At 40.9% G+C, this 19,737-nt stretch overlaps 1 protein-coding gene across 1 annotated transcript; it reads left to right on the forward strand.

Annotated features, from left to right (window-relative positions):
* Window positions 1-7,153: 7,153 nt before the first annotated feature.
* LOC149836952 (wax ester synthase/diacylglycerol acyltransferase 11-like) lies at window positions 7,154-19,186 on the forward strand. Its single transcript, XM_090007938.1, has 8 exons — window positions 7,154-7,342; window positions 8,258-8,653; window positions 10,396-10,569; window positions 10,657-10,723; window positions 11,023-11,123; window positions 12,051-12,263; window positions 12,376-12,513; window positions 18,747-19,186. Exons 1-8 carry the CDS (start codon window positions 7,166-7,168, stop codon window positions 18,912-18,914), a joined length of 1,434 nt encoding a protein of 477 aa, XP_089864064.1. The 5' UTR covers window positions 7,154-7,165; the 3' UTR covers window positions 18,915-19,186.
* The last annotated feature ends 551 nt before the right edge of the window (window positions 19,187-19,737 follow it).

Genomic DNA, 19,737 nt, shown 5'->3' on the forward strand with positions numbered 1-19,737 from the left:
TAAATTTATGTGTTGTGCAAGTCAGTAATGACTAAAATTCGTAAGGCAATAAAGCCCACGAGAAATTATCCGTCAGTCCGATATATATGAGCATTTTAAAATATACCAAAATATAATAAATATTGAGAATGATAAAGACATGGACAAAGCATTGGAATTGTATAATGCGGAGCCTGATCCATCAAATATCGAAGATGAGCAAAAAAAGAAGGATGAGGAAGAAGTAAAGATTAAGAAGAAGAAGAAGGAGAAGGATGACGAAGAGAAGGAAAAGCAAATGAAGGAGGAGGAGAAGAAGGATAGAGAAAGGCAAAGGAAGAAGGAGGAGGAGAAGGAAAATGAAAGGCGAAGGAAGAAAGTGGAGAATGAAAAGCAAAGGAAGAAAAGCCAACATCCACCTGCAATAACAAAACAATTCCTTAATGGCACTCAAGACGACATACGTTCTTCAACAATAGCATGATGACATGGAAAGGTACTCACAACGCCTTAATAGCACTTGATCGAATATTTGTGCGTCATTTCTTTTTCCGTACTGTCTAACGAAAATGAAGAAGAGAAGACTGTAAAAAAAAGATGGCCCACCAATGATCGAATCAGTCGATCGATTTATAGTTATCTTCACGAGGTAAGAACGAACCCAGAAATGTTTTGTAACACAAAGTAGGAACGAAAAGGCAACAATGTGTTGTAACACAAGCTAAAAACCAAGGCGGGAACCTGGACACGCGGGAATGTGCAAAGCTATTTACGGAAGGACATTTTCGTCAAACACATATCTATCTTACGTGAGGACATTTTCGTCAAACACATATCTATCTTTTTTATATGTTATTTATCTTTTTTATATGCTATTTTATTATAAAATCATCATAGATAACATTGGCATATGAATTATCGCGGGTCCCAAGATATTCATCCGTACACCTCCAAACACACGAATTTGTCTTTAGTGGAGAACACACAACCCCCTCGTGAAAGAGAGGTGGGGGGTATTTATAGAGGGAAAAGGGGGGTATGATGTAATTGTGAGGGGTTCTTGGGATTGAATTGGGATGTGATGGGTGAGTGATTGTTGAAAATTGGAGTGATGTGATGGGTGAGTGGTTGTTGGGAATTGGAGTGATGTGATGGGTGAGTTTTGGGAATTGGATGGGGTTTTACGTTCTTAGATTCAAACCCAAATCCATTACCCATCTTATTTCTTAGATCCAAATATGGATCCAAACCTAATCTTGTATCTAATTTGGATCGGATCCACTCCCATCAAATGTGTTGATCTATTTGGATCCCACAAATCCAAATTTCTTGTTCGACCTTAAAAATCCAAATTTAATAGTTGAATAATTTAAGTTTATGTTTTTTAAATATTTAATTCATTAATTAAGTATAATCAACAAATAGTTGCTAATTAATTATCCCGATATGATTATGAAATTAAATGCTATAATAATTACTGAAAATTCTTCTTCTTTTATTTATTCAAAAGCTCTAAAAAATAATACATTATCTGTCTTGAATTGTGTAGTTATGACTACGGTGTCAACAGGTCGGGTTTGGTTCGAACATAGGTGGAACCAGGACAAGATTTTCGAGTATGGTATCGGGTCCAGTCCTAGGTTTAATTATGTCTACTATAATAAAAACCATACCTAGACCCGATATGTAAAACCCATGAATTTTAAAGAATTTTCAATGAAATAAAAATGTGTGTTTACGTAGATAATATGGTTTATGAGATATTCAATGTGATTTTGAGGCTTGCGGGCCAGTCGAGCGAACCCAAAAACGAATACTGGAAAGGGTACTTGGATCCGGACTTTGACGAGATCCGATGATCCGACCCGGTTCACGAGTCCAAGTAAGGAAAACCGATGGTTTCGGGATGATAGCGTGAGATCCAAAGCACATTTAAAGTAACCGAGTGCAAGTTTAAAACCAACGGGTGAAAAATCCACTTGAAAATGGAAGAAATCCATCAACAAAGAAAAACGCCCCAATATGACATAAAAAGAATATTTTTGCAAAAGTAACACCAAGTGATGGTGTGGTGTTGTGGTAAGACACACGGTGTGTGATACGACAACCCAAGTTCAAAACCCCCTATGAACAAATTATTTTTTTCACAAGAAAGTGATGATTTCTACCTTGGTGAAAAGGGTAAAAACGTGGGCTCAAATTAAACCCTACCTTTTTGGTCTCTCTCCACCAAAAACGTGAGCAACTCCTCTCACCTTACCAAAGATAGAGGAGAATCCCATGCATCAAGGGATGAGGGGTACCACAATAAGGAAAAAAGAGAGTGAAAGTTGAAAAAAATGACACATGGAGTAAAAGGGCAAAATCGGAAGAGATGCTATCCCAACAAAAAACGTAAGATTTTGGTGAAGATTAAATGCTTTGAAAATTTGGTAACTTCCCCCTAAATAGAGGAGTTAAATGAGAGATTTTGGTAAGGAGTTACATTAGACGTATATCCCTCTCTCCCTCTCTCTCTCACGGTGGTGGTCGACCTCCATTGTTGGACTGTGTGGACCTCCCTTGCTGAACGCATGAACATCCATTATCGACGTGGGGTGCCACTCTAACGAAGAGAAGGGGTTGCAGCCTTGCCGTCGTGAGACTACAAAGAGGTAAGGAGCATTGCTATTTGTATGTAAGTGGTTGATGCCTTGTTGCACATCTATGTTGCAATATCATGGAGTTTACGTGACAAGCACCACCTATATGTAGGTATGTTTAGGGCCTCGAGACCGAGGTGGCATGAGTTGAAACACCTACTCGCCAATAGGTCAATATGTAGTGGTTCAGCCAATGGTTCTCACCTTTGGCCAACGTTGGGGCACTGTGGTGTTCTTTGTAAGGGCATTTTGTTCCTATGTGTGTGCCTGGTAATAGGTAGTACTCATATCAAAACCTACAGTTCGAATCTATGTAGGAAGATGCATATATTTTTTGGTGTGGGTGTTAGCCATGACGGATTCAAGATCGAAACAAAAAAATAAAGTAGGCAAATGGCGTTGAACCTTACGTATCTTGGATTATTATTCATGAAATTATTGTTTGGTTGTATTTTCTTGTTCAATACACATTTCCTACTTTGTAGATTGAATGATTTTAATCAAGTATGAAGTTATGTATACGTGATTGCTATTTCACATCATGGTAAAATAAAGATATATCATTCCTATTGGGTAATTCCATTGGATTCGATGTTTTTGAGTGTAAAATGCACTCATATTTATAGTTGAAAGATTCCATACATTGAGGATGAAAGGGGTGGCAAAACAGTCCATGTAGAATTATCAAAATGTTTGAAAAATAAAAAGATACGCCCTTTTAAAAAGTTACAGAAAAATGGCAAAATTAGTCGACTGAGACAATAGTTAGTCGACTGATAATATGTTCAGTCGACTGATAAAAACCTTCAGTCGACTGCTGCAAAAATTTCCAGAAAACAGACATTCTGTTCAGTCGACTGATAAAACCTTCAGTCGACTGATGCTAAAATTTTTCCAGAAAATAGACATTCTGATCAGTCGACTGATAAAACCTTCAGTCGACTGATGCTAAAATTTTTCCAGAAAACAGATATTCTGATCAGTCGACTGATAAAACCTTCAGTGGACTGATGCTAAATTTTTTTCAGAAAACAGATATTCTGATCAGTCGTCTGATAAAACCTTCAGTCGACTAATGCTAAAATTTTCAGAAAATTGATATTCTGTTCAGTCGACTGATAAACCCTTCAGTCGATTGTTGCTAAATTTTTCCAAAAAATGGCCATTCTGTCTGGTCGACTGATAAAACTTTCGGTGGACTAATTTTATGATCAGTCGACTGATAAACCCTTCAGTCGACTGCTGCTAAACTTTTCCAGAAAAAAGACATTCTGTCCGGTCGACTGATAAATTCTTCGGTCGACTAATTTTACAAAAAAAAAATAACATTTTTCTTAGAAGATTTGAAGCCAAAAAGGTTGGTCGACCAGTGAGCCTATTGGTCGACTAATAAACATAAAAAATTGAGTAAAGAGTTCTTCTAAAATGATTTTCATGAAGGGTTCTTTTAGAAAAGTTTTCTAAAGACTTTTTAGGTGAAATGCAACTGAAATATCTATGAAAAAAAAGAGTTTTGATGGTAAACTAAATATGTGATTCACATATGGACTTTAGGATTATGTCCAATACATAGAACACACATGATAAAGTTGGATAATGTCATGTTGCGGCATATCCAGTGGGGGTACGGAACGTACACTCGAGCTCATAAACAAAACTGAAAATGTCGAATGTTTAAGTACTCGACACAAAGTTGAACCAGAATTATGAGAAATTGTGGTTGGTGCCTTTGAGGCATTCGATGGGTAATGTGCATATACTAAGACCAACCTGAGTATGAATTAGGGTTTTAAAAGTCCCCTGTGGTGCAAAGACTTGCATATAAGAATAAATACACATTAAATATGGGATTCTGGGTATACCTGAAAGATGGTATATGTTACTGGTTTTCCCAAGGTTCTGGGTACATCTGAAAGACGATGTATGTTACTGGATCCAAACAAAACAAGAATAAAAATTATGCACATATATAATAATTATGGGATTCTGGGTATACCTAAAAGACAGTATATGTTACTGGTTTCCCGGGATACTGGGTATACCTAAAAACGGTATATGTTACTGGTTTCCCAGGGTTCTGGGTACACTTAAAAGAAGGTGTATGTTACCGGACCCCTTGTAGTGCGATAGCTCGCACTTGGTTATAAAGAAAATGTAAAATGAAATATAAAACCTTCGAGACTCTGGGTATACCTGAAAGACGGTATATGTTATCGGATTCTTCGGGCTCTGGGTACACTTGAAAGATGGTGTATGTTACTGGACCCATGGTTTTCCTTGGAGAGGGTAGGTGGTACGAACTTCGTGGACGTTCGTGTTTTCGTGAGAGCTAGGCGTCTCACCGTATGGTCTTGGTCCGCTACGAGGTCTATGCCTGTGCGTACCCACAGGGTAAGAGTAAGATAAGCATTAAATAATTTAAGTTGACTAAAAACTTATCTCTGAAGAATTATATACTGTTGATTTGACTTTAGTAAAACTTGTGGAATCTATAGCTTGTACTAATGTAGATAAATATACATTTAGTTCAGTCATCTTTTGCACTGTATCATGAATTAGAAATCATAATTATCTTCTTAGAATGATATAAACTTCCATGCTAGTTATATCTGCAGTTGTTGCACATATTTGTACACAGGACACTGAGCACCACATATAAATACATTGCTTCTTACGCAGACAGGAGAGTCTGACCCTTCTGCTTTAAATGTTTTTCAGGCAACGCATAAATGGAGCATCGTAGCGTCGCATTTGGAAATAGTCAAGAGATCTCAGATTTTCAGTGTTTTCTGTTTGAACTCTGATTATTAGATTTACATTTTTGTAATGGGATGTAATTAATAACATTAATGTTTCAATTAATGAATGGTATGTTTAGTACTTCTCTGTTTTACCCTATAATGCGCTCGACTTGTGTTTTTCGCACTTCCGCTATTTAAAAAAAAAAAAATTTACTTCAAATTTTCACTATAAAAAGTTGGGGCGTTACACGATAAGAACGACATGAACCAAACCCAGATTATATACAATAAAACGATATTTTTTTATCATTTTTATATTGGAAATTTGTGGGTCTTAATCAGAACTTGTGTCTGATATAAAATTTTACAAACTATGTCGGGCTCCATGTATTAATCGGACTTTCAGGTCTTCTTATTTATCACCATACCCGGACCCTACAGGATTTGGTTCAGGTAAACCAGGCTCTTTGATACCCTTAGTTAGGATATGAGAACAGGTTTTTTTTGGGGTTTTTGGTCGACAATTTTTAAAAATTTTAAAGCTCATAAGTCATATTTTTTCATGAAAAAGAGACAATCCAAGTGAACAGGCTATGTTGAACATATGGGCAAGGTCATATCTGCAAAAAATTGTCAAAAGTACTCAGTTTGCATGATTCAGTTCGTCACCCACCTAAGTCTGACTTCGCTTTAGTAATCTCCAAACCTACGTGAAAACTGTCTCTCTCATCAAATTTGAGGTAGTAACTAGATCGCATCGTCTAACAAATGATGGGGTTTATCATACATTGAGTCCTAGCCATCCAGATGTATCAGTTGGATGGCTAGGATGAGTATGATGTGAAAAGGCTAGGATCGTTGAAAATAATAAGGGTCTCCTCGCCACAGTGAGAAGTATAACAAGATTTATGAAAATCTCGCGATAATATAGCGAGAAATTACTTGAAAGCTTTAAACGGTAATTTCTTATGACATATTCAAAAAAATATCAGGATTTTTTCATCAAAACATAAATATCAAGATTTAAACATGCTATTTACATTTTTAATGGTTATTTATCATAAAAAAAACGTGTGGTTTTTTCTTTTAAATATTTTTATTTATCTTTTCTTATAAATTTATTTATTTAATTTTTATTGCCAAAATTTTGCCGAAAAAACGAGTGAATTAAAAAAAATCAAATTCTTGCGAGTTTTTGACTTTTGCCACTATGCTCCTCCCTCCCCCATCTCTCTCACTCTCTCTCTCATCAATGTTGAGATATCAAAAAATAATAATTAGTACGGTTCTCTCATCAAATTTGAGGGATAAAAAGTAATATTACTTTTGGGTCTCTCTGTCTCTCTCTCTCTCTCCCAATGAGAAACTAAAAAACGTAAAAAAATAAGGCTCTCTTTACGAAAAAACCTTATCATCTGCCATCTAATGTCTAAATATCTACGTTGATCTTAGTGTCCAAGTGATTCATCTCGATGGGAGTCTGCTCACAACTACGTGGAAATGTAGATTAATCCTAACCATCGGTTGGATGGTTAAGATTGAACGTAGCACGAATCCCAGTATACGTTAAAAGACGAGATCCGTTCTCTCTTTCTTTTTTTTTTTGTTTTTTTAGTTGAAAGGCAAGCTGGGGTCAGTCAGACCCCAAAACACTGTACAAATGTCTCTGTCTGTCTTCCTTTTAGTGGTCAGGAACCGAATCCCAGGACGAAGGCAGCCTTCTCCATAAACGTAGGAAAGAAGAACAGGTAATAATAGCGGAAGAAGAAGTAGAAGAGGAGGAGAAGGAAGACAACGAAGGAGATGATGAAGGAGGAGAGGGAGGAGCCGTTGAGCCCATCCGCCCGATTCTTCACCCAACCGTCCCTCGACTGCCACATTGTGGCTATCATCGGGGTCGGCAGCCCCATCGATGTCAGCACCATCCGGTCCGGCCTCGAGCTCACCCTCGTTCACCACCCTCGCTTCTCCAGCATCCTGGTACATATAAGATATCCCGATATTTATCACGAACGAACGACCAAGTTCCCGATTTTCTTTCCCTTTCATGTTATATCATTCCATACACAACCACTGATCATGACCTGAGAGAGCCTGAGTCATTTCAACGACTTTTTAAAATGATAAGCAATGGTTTTCAGACCCCACCCCCAAGATGCGTTCAGGTGTTTTTCAATATCCTGTGGATCAAGTGCCAAGTGCCAAATGCCAAATCCAGTGCAAAACAATTGAAAATCCCCAACAATTTCTAGCAAAATTTTTTTGTAATTGTGAGTTTTATGCTGTTTATCTTAAGCTTTCTCTCAAAGTAGCCATCTTTTGAAATCAATCAGATCTCTAAATGCACGACACCACGTCCAAGTCTATGTATGAGCACATGGGGGAGGCTTGACTGAGTGATTGATTGGACATAGTACTATTAAAGTACTCTTGTCCTTTTCAGGAGGCAGACACCGTGGGCTGTGCCAAGCAGCGATTGGGTCGATCACTTTTGAAAAGTACATCGATTTAGTGAATCTGCTGTGGCACATGGGACGTTCACGTGAGTGGAGTCCCTCCGAACTATATCCTCTTTATTATTTTTTGTCATAAGGTTTTGTGGCGTTGTGCACCATGATCACACATCACAATCACAATCACAATCAGAGGGTCTACTAAGCCGCCCCCCCCCCCCCCCCAGTCAGCCATATGTACATGAATGCTTGTATCTATTTATGTATATATGCTCATGTTGTTGAACAACGTTTTTATTGGCAATACTCTGGATAAAAAAAAAAGGTGTTTTTTTTTTCTTTTTAATTTTGTGGAAATTTTGGGTTCTGTAATTTTTAGAGATTTTCTAAAATTTTGGATATACTTATTTTGCCGATTTCATTCGTTTATCACTGTGCATAGGATGAAGGGGGAGTGGGCCCACCGAAGTGGGTCCGGACCCGAGTATCAGTGGCGGACCATATCGTGGTACCGCGCTTCGAGGAGGGAGAGGAACTGCCGGAGGATTTCCTGGAGAGCTACGTGGCCAGACTCACCGGAATACCGCTCGACAAGTCGAAACCGCTCTGGGAACTCCACCTCCTCAACGTCAAAACCAGGGAAGCCGAGGCGACGGCGGTTTTCCGAATCCACCATTCCCTGGGCGACGGCATCTCGCTTGTGTCGCTCCTCCTCGCCTGCACCAGGAAGGCGTCCGATCCCGAGTCTCTCCCCACCGTACCGGAAGCGAGACCTCCAATTGCTGAGAAGAAATCCAGATTCGTCTCGTTCCTAGCGAGCCTATGGACGTTTCTGCAGGTCGGTTCGTTTTCTTCTTTTTTCTTTCGCTACGCAAGTTCTTCCGGTTCGAATCGTCGTCTTCTTATTCGCATTTACCGAGACGTGATGAGTCGGTTTACGTTCACAACGTCTACTCGCGACGAGTTCGTCCCTATGGTATTGGATCTGCTGAAATGGATAAAACCCATTTATTCATTTTTTTGTATGGAAAACGAAACAGGTTGGCATAGTAGGCCTGATTCAGACCCAGATTCAAACGTATTTGCCGACCACATAATACTAGACCCCACCTCAGGGGCGTAGCTAGGATTCATGTGAGGGGGGAGGGCGGCAAACAGGGTGTAGCAAAAACAAAAAAGATTTGGTGTGATAGTTGGGGGTTCGGGGGGCAGTGCCCCCGATTTTTTTAATAAAAAATGGCTACAATTATTAATAAAAATCAATTTCATATGGACAAATCAAACTATATCTGCTATCTAATGGCAATATATACCAAGTGAGCTCAACTAGGGCAGGTGAACTAGCCAAACTAGCTAAGCTTAAAGTGTTCGAAGTTTGGCTCATTTTTGTGGTGAGTCGATTCAAGTTGGACTTTATAACCAACATGAGCTAAATAAACGACGCTTAAACAAGTTTATTTATAGAAAAAAAAATAAACCTGAAAATAATAGATCCGCATAAAAAATGGCATTGTTTGGTAGTTGAAAGCAATAAGATTTTATCTCTAAACCTATTGCTTAGACGAGGAGTAAGGCCATAGAGTTTTACGCTATCAGGACAACACCATGTAATAATTTGAAAAAAATATTGTTCGACACTTCAGGATTCAAAACATTTAAAGAAAATAATTCATTTTTTTCAAAAATCGGACAGAAGCTGCTTGTATTGCAATATTACCTGCTGGAATGACTCTCTATCTATTGTTCATGTTTTGGATTTAGATCTGGTCTAGCATGATCCAATCTGAATCTTACCCCTACTCGATAGTGATATCAATGGGTTGGGTTTACCAAGTAAAAACCTGTACCAAACCCTATAGAGTTCAGTATGGTGATAAATAAGAAGATCCGATTAAGACTCAGATTCTGACCCAAAAGTATGGTTAGTACATGGATTCAGGTATAGTTTGTGAAATTTTATACCACATCCAGTGCTGACACGAGTTTCAATTAAGGCTTGCAATTTTTCAATATAAAAATGATAAAAATAGTATTTTACCGAGTCTGGTTCATGTAGTTCTTATCGGGTCCAGGTATGGTTTCTCTTATGGTGAATCTGATTAGACCCGAGTTCGAAGTCGATACCATACCCCAAAATCGGAGTCAGGTCTGGTTCCATCTGTGTACAAATCAAACCCGACCCGTTGACACCCATAAAAGAAAAAAAAAATTAAGAGAGAAAAATGCAAATCCGAGTTCTCCCAACCCCTCACACACATCCACACACGGATCAAATCTGAACCCTCACACGCACACCAACACAGGGTGGCACCGATTAGAGACCCACATGTGTGTTAGCCCAAAGCCAGAATAGGGCTGGTGGGCTTTTAAATTTTTTTTTTAACTGGGTCGGGAGGCAGGACTGGGCTACATCCCAGTCCTGCCCCTCCCCCCCCCCTAGGGTCTAGTGTACAGATTTTTCAAGCCACACCTGGTCCAGCCTGAGCTCTGGTTAAGATTTGAAAATTTTGTAATGTAAAATACATGAAAAAGCAAATAGTTTTACTGGGATCCAGATTCTGCTTTGGTTGGTGATGGCAGGTGACATGGTATAGCTTGATGGATATATTACTATTTGGAGCAACCGCTTTGTTTTACAAGGATAGTGAGAGCCCAATCAAAGGCTCAAGTGGAGTAGGATTCAGGCCAAAGCGTATAGTCCATACAACATTGAGTTTGGATGACATCAAGCTGGTGAAGAATGCTGTCTCTGGGGTAATTCCTGCTTCATATTTCTTTTAATATGCCTACTTATATTGGTGATCAATGCTAATTTCTTTGGTTCTGATTTGTTTTCTTCAGACTGTTAACGACGTCTTGTTAGGATTAACTTCGGCAGGACTTGTTCGGTACTTGAGTAGAAGATATGGTAAGTATGGAAAGCACTAGGACTAGGGCTGTGGGCTCAACCCATTGTATAACCAAGGGCTTATAAATCAATTCCCTTCATGAACCTCATTCCCCTGTAAAAGGGTTGCATAGAAGATCATACCCACCTATTATTGATCGGATCTGGATATGTTAAGAGTTTGGGTCCCCGGGTAATTGTACCCTTCAGTAACCCTAATTTTTGGTTAGCTGTTATGTTCGGTGAGTCTTCAGCTAGTGAATATTCAAATCAAATTCCATCCACTTTTATCTTATTCAAAAGTTTCGTTTGGATTTCAGCAAATAAGAGTAGGGAGGATCAGGTCAGATCAAGCTTCCCTTCAAATTTTAGGATCCGATCGGTTGTGATCTTCAATACCAGGCCAACAGCAGGGCTCCATGTAAGTGTCTTGTTTATTTACTTGATTCAACTTGTTAAATCACATTCAGCTGAAGAACCAGTGCACAGGATCAATGATCCTTATGTGTGATTATAGAGCACATTCAATTTCATGCAACCAGCTAGTGCTGGTCCAGTTAACCTGTGTCATTGCTTGTATGAGCCAAGAGTAAGGTACAAATGCAGATTCAATCCAACTTGGTCAAGTCGTGACTTGGTCCCAAATATTCTGATATGAACTTGGTTGGCCATGGCTAAGTCAGTGAAATCTGACCAAGGCCATCACCCTAGTTTGGAATCAAGCTTTATTTTGCCTATCACAAGCCTGGTTTTATCACCACCAGATCATTGGATCGAGTTTGAGTTTATTGCCACTTTTAGGCTGCGTTTGCATCACCGGACAAATGACATGCCGGCAGAATCACGTGGCGTTTGTCCTGCACTTGCCATTCGCACCCCTGGGGGTCCGACTGGAGCATCCCCGTGCAGATGCTTTATAAAGTGTTGCACAGGATACGCTTTGTCCTGTCCTGGACGCCGCGCGCCCTGTGCATCAAATGTCGGACAACACCCAGGCAGGGACCAATCCGTCTTCGCACAGGCGCGTCCCGCATATCAAACACACCCAAAGGGGCGTTTTCAACAGAGGACAAACGCCGCTTCTGGACAACGTGGTCCCTATATATGTGGGCTTATCCTGAGTTTGCAAGGGGTGCCTTGGGGGACATAATGTCACCAGCAGGGGCTATTTTGTCCCAAAATATGGGGACACTAGAGTCGGAGCCTTGAGGGACCAGGGCGTCAAACAGTTCCTTATTGGCTCAACATCTTGGACTTGTCCAAGCCAAATTTGTCCATAACCGAGTCGAGTAAGTAGCAACTCCGTGTAAAAGGATAACAATGGTGATCAGGGAATTTGATAATGTAGGAGATGGCTGAGATGATGAAGAAGGGAAACGACAGAGTAAGGTGGGGAAATCAAATTGGCTACGTGATCATGCCCTTCTCGATGAAGAGATACGAGCACCCTCTAGATTATGTCCGAGAGGCCAAAGTCATTGCTGACAGAAAGAAACTGTCCCTTGAAGCTCCCTTCTCATATCTTACTAGTGCGCTAATAGCTAGACTTTTTGGAATTAAGGTTCTCTCTCTCTCTCTCTCTCTCTCTCTCTCTCTCTCTCTCTCTCTCTCCATACACACACAAAAACACACACCCTCCTGACCAAAAGTTAATCATGTCATTTGATAAACAGATAGCAACTGCTCTCTGCCACCGATTATTCTCCAACACAACATTTTCCTTCTCAAGTGTTGCTGGTCCGGTTGAGGATGTTGAGTTCTTTGGCCATCCAATCGTCTATCTTGCACCCACTGTATATGGGCACCCTCATGTAAGTAAATTTGTTCTCTTTGATGCAAGGTTTCATATATAGTGTGCCGCTGCACTTGACAGCCCTCCATATTGGACTTGGCATTCACGTGCAGCGGCACTCCAGAGTGTAATGTGATTGCACCTTGTCCACCCTCCTCTTGGAAGGAGGAGGAGGAGGGAGTTTGGACTTGGCATCAAGTCATTGAGACGAGTACTAGATTTTGCTTTCCACCAAGAGGGCATATGCATTACTCATATTGATCAAGCCACACCTGCAAGCATGGTGACGTGCTAGGATCGAGGCAATACTGGTTCATGGAGTTAATGGTGGGGCTGAATCAACGAGTCCGGTTCCACTTTCTTTTTTTTTTAAAGGCAAGCTGGGGTTAGGCAGACCCCTACCAGATATTTCTTAAGCCCCATGTGACACAGGGATTCGAACCTGGGCCTTCACCTTGGCACAGGACCCCGCTTACCACATGGGATACCACCTCGGTGGTGAGTCAGTTTTCACTTATCCCTGTGTCATCCTCAGTCTTCATACCTCTCTTAAATCTTGACACAAGTTGTTTTGATCATATCTGAACTTACAGATGGATTCAGCATGATCGATTTAAAAAGAATTGGCCATTGAATCATATTTTTTTGATGAAAAATATACTTGTTTAAATTACAAAATTGTGTTTTATCAACAGCTGATTTTTGAATCGCCAAAAAATCTGGCATACAAGTGGGATTTCGGGGATTTTGGTGATTTAAACGATGATCTTTACGAAATGAATGGCTTAGGTCACATCTATTGAGTAAATCCAAGGAGGGGTATGAAGACAGGGATGACGTAGAAGATGAGTGAAACCTATTTGTCAATGTACCACTGGGATGATGGCATTTGGCCCAGCATATGACCTACATCTAGGGGTGTCAACGTCAACGTGTTGGGTTTGGTTTGTTCCCAGGTGTAACCAAACTTGGACCAGATTTTCGGAAGCAGATCAGGTCATGCTGAATATGAGTTTTTTTTCTCATGCCAACATCCGTCCGTTTTGCATTTTGAAAAGTTAAAAACTCAATGGTACAGTTATATACTAAGTGGCATTCATCAAAAATGCAAACAGAAGGCCACAATCTCATGACCTGATCTGCTTCCCAGATTTTCAGGTATGGTATTGGGTTCGGATCCAGGTGGAACCAGACTTGGATCAGATTTTTAGGTATGGTATTGGGTTTGGACCTGGCTCTAATCTGGTCCACCAAAAAAAATCATACCCAGACTTGATAAAAACTAAGTGAACCAAACCCGGGTCATACCCTGTAAAACCATATTTTTTTTTATCAATTTTACATTGAAAATTTGCAGGTCTTAATCGAAACTCGAGTCCGGTGCGGGTCTGGTATAAAATTTCACAAACTATACCTGGGTCCATGGGACCTTCGGGTTCGGACACAAATCTTAATAAAGTCTTCTTATTTATCACTATACTCGGACCTTATAGGATTTGGTCCGGGTTGGGTCCAGGTGGCCCTTTGACACCCCTACCTAGTACCTATATCCCACATCAAATATGGGATGTTGGTATCCCTATAAAGTTTGGATGCAACGGTTTCATTTTTCACAGTTTTTGATGGACAAATTGTCAAACCCCAAGGGGTTTGATAATTTGTCCTAGACAAAGCTATCTAGGGCACGTTGTCTTGGATGACTTGTTCAGGTTGTCAAACATGCTGCCCATCATGACGCTTGATAGGTGTCATGGGTAAATTCCAAGGCCATTTTTTTTGCCTTTCAAGCGAAGAAACGCCCGTGCGACACTAAGTCTCATGGCCTAGTCAGCCTCACAACATGTGTTTTCCACACGTAATCTTACATAGCGAAACTTCAACTTAGCAAACTTTTTTTTCTTTTAAGAAATCCTTTCGATATGGTCACCGCGCATCCGATAGCCACTTACATGCATAACCGTCCTATACCAACTAGCACCTTCAACCAAATGGCCAAACATATCTTGCCACTCACACATGCCAGTGTACGCTGGCATAAGCTGAAATGTGTATACACGATACTATTGACTTAACTAACATCTAACGCGGTCATAAGGAGCATGACACATCCCCAAAGCTTTTACCGATGCATGCCAAGCCTTCAAGTATCATTGCGAGCCACATTTTTCTTAATTTTAGTCACCCAAGACAACGCACGGATGCCTTATTCTCATGTGTCATGGAGCGTATTGCGACTCCATGCACACGGCACAACAAAACCTCGCCACCAAAGGGACAAGATCTTTCGACCCACAGTTCGAAGACCAGTTAATAATTGAACACCATAGCGAAGAGCGCCACCCAAACTCATTTGTCGGTGCCTAGGCATTCACTCGCCTAGCTCTTAGTCACCATACTCGATCGGAATCACCTAATGTGATCCTTGGGGGAATTAGTCCTAACCCACATGAACCCCCATGAATCCAACCGCTACGCGTGAAAAACTCGCAAGCTGACTGGTACTTAACCAAATCTCCAAAGGCAACATCCTTTGATCCGCTGACACTACTTAACCAAACAATGCTTCACGTCTGTGCCACCATACAGCGATGCACTAACGATGATATGCTATCACGTGCCATGCTATCATCACACAACACCAATCAAGCCAACACATACCGCACATTCTTAGACTCGATGCATTTTTTACTTAATAGGTATTTGCAATGCACATATCCCATTCCGAAGGATCGTCTTGGGGCATTCTCCCTCACCTAAATCATTGTCGTCTTTGACAATATTGGTGCAGGTAAAACCACAGTCTTTACTAATATGTCAGTTTTTCTTTGTACTTATCTTTGGTTTACTATTTATCTTCACCTTACTTAACTTGTTCTGGTTTCCATCCACCATCATTGCAACCTTTAACACCCCAAGTCTCATTCCTTAACGTACCTCTGATCACTTAGACAACGGTCTTCTACTTTATCAACATCGATTATTCTTTGCTTGTGAGACCGCCGTGCAGTCCCATACACATGCAAGTCATCCTCAACCGCACAACAAGCTTGTCGTCTTTATGCTCATGGTTGAGATGCTTTCTCACCCCAACAAGAACAATTCCACCACACTTCACACACATTCATGCATCCGTTGTCTCAACTGCGCAACACTATGCTTGGCCCCTTGCACAGTCCAGTGCTAAACCCAGGCACATGACACACTTTATGGCATGCACACATCTCTTTCGTACCAGGCACCGCACCAAGTCCCATACCACTGGCATATTGCAAGGCTCTTTGAGGCTTCATGTGCAACACTCTCCTCCACTCAAGCCATCACCATCTTCAATGATCTCTTTGCCAACAACCAAGGAGTTTCCTTTGACAACTCAACCCATCTGGATGTTGTACTCCTTCATTTCATTCAATTCTCTTTCTTTTTTCGCAATCACGGGACCCAACGTAGTCCCAATTCTCAAGCGGGTCTCCCATACTCGCACAACGTCTTGCCGTCTCTGCTCACCTCACACATTTGCCCTCTTTGCACATGGTCATTTTACCCACTCGGGTGCCCCTTTTGCCCCAACTTCACCACTCAAGCATGTGGCCCATGCATAGACCGCCAAAACAAGGCGAAGCCCATTCTAGGGGTTCTCCTCACTTGACTCACCTGTAAGCCCTCATTGCCCATTCGTTGGCTCAGTCACTTAAGGTTCCGTCACTTCGATCATACTCGGCTACACACCACCTACCTTCCTGATTGTGGTCCGTGGAGAGTATGCCGACACATACAAGCGACAACCGAGGCACTCCTTCTCGTGTTGCCCTCAACTCAGAGTGACAGCCAAGGCAATCCTTCTTGCACTGCCCTCAATCACAAGCAACAGTCGAACTTCTCCTTGTCCTGCCCTCAACACAGAACAACAGTCGAGGCAATCCTCCTCGCAGTGTCCTCAACCACGAGCGACAGTCGAGCTTATTCTCGCGCTGCCCTCAACACCCAAGGCCTCCTCAAACCCAAAGACATGCTACACTATGTCTTCAACCCGCAGTCCTCACAACTTTTGAACACACTAAGTCCCATACCTTAGTGTACCTCCAGCAACTCCAACAATGGTCCACCACATTCCATAGTGATCTTCTGTCTCGCACAAGCCCTGGTTCTTAGGACATTTTCTTGGTGGTTGGTGAGCTCATAACAAGCGAACAATGCCCTCTTCGGTGTTGCTATGACCCAAAAGATTCATCCTCTTTAAACACACCTTATGTATGCCATTGTACCTTGCAGAGCTTTTGAGGCATGAAGAAAAACAATCATCTTTTCCATCCACACAAAAACTGCACATTACTCTCCTAAGTTGACTACATAGTTGACCTTTTACATAGCCAAACCCACCTCCAACAAACTAACCTTCATGCTAACTCCACCATGAATTGTCACACTCCAGCTTCGGTGCTTCGAACATGCCTTGACAACGTTAAGAGAAACCCGACCAAAGGCTCTCTAACACATCCACCACTTAGGCACCCATGTTCTTCTGCTAAAAACAAACTCGACACCCAACATGGCATTGCTGTCAAATCTGCTTTGATACCAGTTGTCACGGGCTAAATTTCAAGGCCAAATTTTTCGCCTTTCAAGTCAAAGAACGCTCGTGCGATACTAGGCCTCATGACCTAGTCAACCTCACATCATGTGTTTCTCACACGTAATCTTCTTACACAACAGAACTTCAACTTAGTGAACTTTTCTTTCTTTTAAGAAATCATTTCGACATGATCGTCACTTATCTGCAGAACCGTCCCATACCAGCTAGCACCTCCAACCAAATGGCCAAACGTATCTTGCTGCTCACACAGGCAAGTGTACGTTGTCATAGGCTGAAACGTGCCTACGCAGCACTATCGACTTAACTAACATCCAATGCGGGTCATAAGGAGCATAGTGCAGCCCCAAAGCCTTTACCGATGCATGCCACACCTTCAAGTATCATTACGAGCCACTTTTCCTTAATTCCAGTCACCCAAGCTAACAACACACAAATGTTTTAGCCTCATGTGCTATGGAGCGTATTGTGACTCCATGCGCACGGTACAACAAAATCTCACCATCAAAGGGATAAGGTCTTTCAACCTCAAGTTTGAAGACCAGTTAATGATTGAACACTATAGCGAAAAGCACCACCCAAACTCATTCATCAATGCCTAGGCATTCACTCGCTTAGCCCTGAGTCACCATACTCGATTGGAATCACCTAATGTGATCCTTAGGAGAATTAGCCCTAACCCACATGCATGCCCGTGCGTCCAACCGCTACGCATGGGAAACTTGCAAGCTGAGAGGTCCTTAACCAAATATCTAAAGGCAACATCCTCTGATCCCCTGACACTGTTTAACCAAACAATGCTCCACGTTTGTGCCGCTATACAACGATACACTAACGACGATACCATTGGCTATCGCGTGCCATGCTACCACCGCATGTCACTGATCAAGCCAACACATATCACACGTTCCTACACTCGGTGCATGTTTTACGTATATCCCTTTCTGAATGATCAGCCCGGGACAATAAGCATGCTTCACCATAATGGCGGTTATGGCTGTCAACCGGTCGGTCCTGACCTGATGCCAACCCGTACTAGATCCGTAGGGTCAGTCTGGTATTGTAATAAAAGAACGAGTCTGATTAACTATCCGGATCAGACCAGTGAGCTTCAGTTATTATATAGGCTGGATATGGTTTATACAATCTTATGCCAAACCCAGGTCCGAAACGACATTTTGATTAAGATCCTCAATTTTTCATGTAAAAAACTTGAAAATTATTATTTTACTGGGTATGCATTATGCTTTATTTTTCTTATGAAAGATTCGGTTGGACTCAGATCCAGACCCAATACCAACACCTCATAGTCGGATCGAGTTTATACCCATCCATTTTGACAGGGGGGTCTGGCCCGTTGGCACCCATAGTGCAGATTGACTTAAAGATTTTGAGGCCGTAGTTTTTAGTTTACCATCATCTTGTCCCTACCTTATGTAAACCCGGGATTGGATTTATAGAGAAATCTACCTAACTATAAATTTATCTAAGAATATCTAGAAAAAACTGATAATTATTTGATAATTGTTATGAAAGTTGAGAAGGAAATTCTTCCTAAGACTAACGTTTAAGCTTCAGAAATATTGCCATATTTTCTCTCTTATAAGCATTACCAAATAGAAGGAAATCCTTTTTTTATCTAATCTCCAATTAATCCTTCACAGGCATTGACCATTCACTTTCAGAGCTATGTTAACAAGGTGAAGTTGGTTGTTTCAGTAGATGAAGATGCTGTCCCTGACCCTCACCAATTGTGCTCAGATATGGCAGATGTCCTCTCAGAAATAAGGGATTCTCTCAACAAAAATTCAGACGATAAGATAGAGGGATGAGAATACAAAGGTGAGTTCAAAGGCGATAACTGGATTGTTCAACATCTGGGGGCTATCTCTCAGCTTAACTATTAATCACAAAGATGAAATGTATCTAAATTTTTAATCTCTTGCAGTAAAAATATGTTTGCGAATATCCTAGCTTCCTCGTTGTAAATTGTTTGGCTTATCAGCCTTGAAAAGGTATCTACGCTATGGGTATTAATACTTTTGATAAAAGGAATCCCTACACTCCCACGAGGAATGAATGTTACACCCTACAGAAAGAGTCCAACTAGACTGAAAATTTATATAAATAAAGAAGCTTCTGTCTTCATGTGCCTGACAATTAGAAAGACGTGACACACACACGCACAAGTTTGGAATTCGAAAAAAGTGGAGAGGTTACACTTTAGACTTTACTGTGTTGCACTAGATGTAGAGGGCTGTCTAATTATGTAGACATATGCTACACTTCTACATGTAATCCTTGTGAATCTGTTTGCAACTTTGTTGGATTCAGTTCCCCAGCAAGGAGATCGGTGCTTGTGGAGGTATAGACCTCCCAAGTGGATTGATTGATCTTACTTTGCAAAAGGATTGGGCCTTAATTCCCTCAACTCTGCTATAAAAAAAACTTTATTATGACAATTAAGAGAAAGAGATCGAGTGATATATGGTAGCTCAAGAGATTTTGAAAAAATGACAATATGCCATGTAAGTATTTTTTTTCCTTTCTTGAAAAACTAAACAATTTTTTAATGGCAATGCTAGAATATATGACAAGGATGTAACTTTATAAAAGCTTATGAAGCATCTAATTTTTGGTACTTATTACCCTCAC

Source organism: Nuphar pumila, chromosome 5, assembly GCF_984573655.1.
Source record: "Nuphar pumila chromosome 5, dmNupPumi1.hap1.1, whole genome shotgun sequence".
Lineage (NCBI taxonomy): Eukaryota > Viridiplantae > Streptophyta > Magnoliopsida > Nymphaeales > Nymphaeaceae > Nuphar > Nuphar pumila.

Bases quoted from the DNA above. Each gene is read 5' to 3' on its own strand.
- LOC149836952 (XM_090007938.1), top strand. From the start codon at position 7,166: ATGATGAAGGAGGAGAGGGAGGAGCCGTTGAGCCCATCCGCCCGATTC. The intron at 11,124-12,050 runs GTAAGTGTCTTG...TTGATAATGTAG, and splicing joins GGCCAACAGCAGGGCTCCAT to GAGATGGCTGAGATGATGAA. The intron at 12,514-18,746 runs GTAAGTAAATTT...AATCCTTCACAG, and splicing joins CTGTATATGGGCACCCTCAT to GCATTGACCATTCACTTTCA.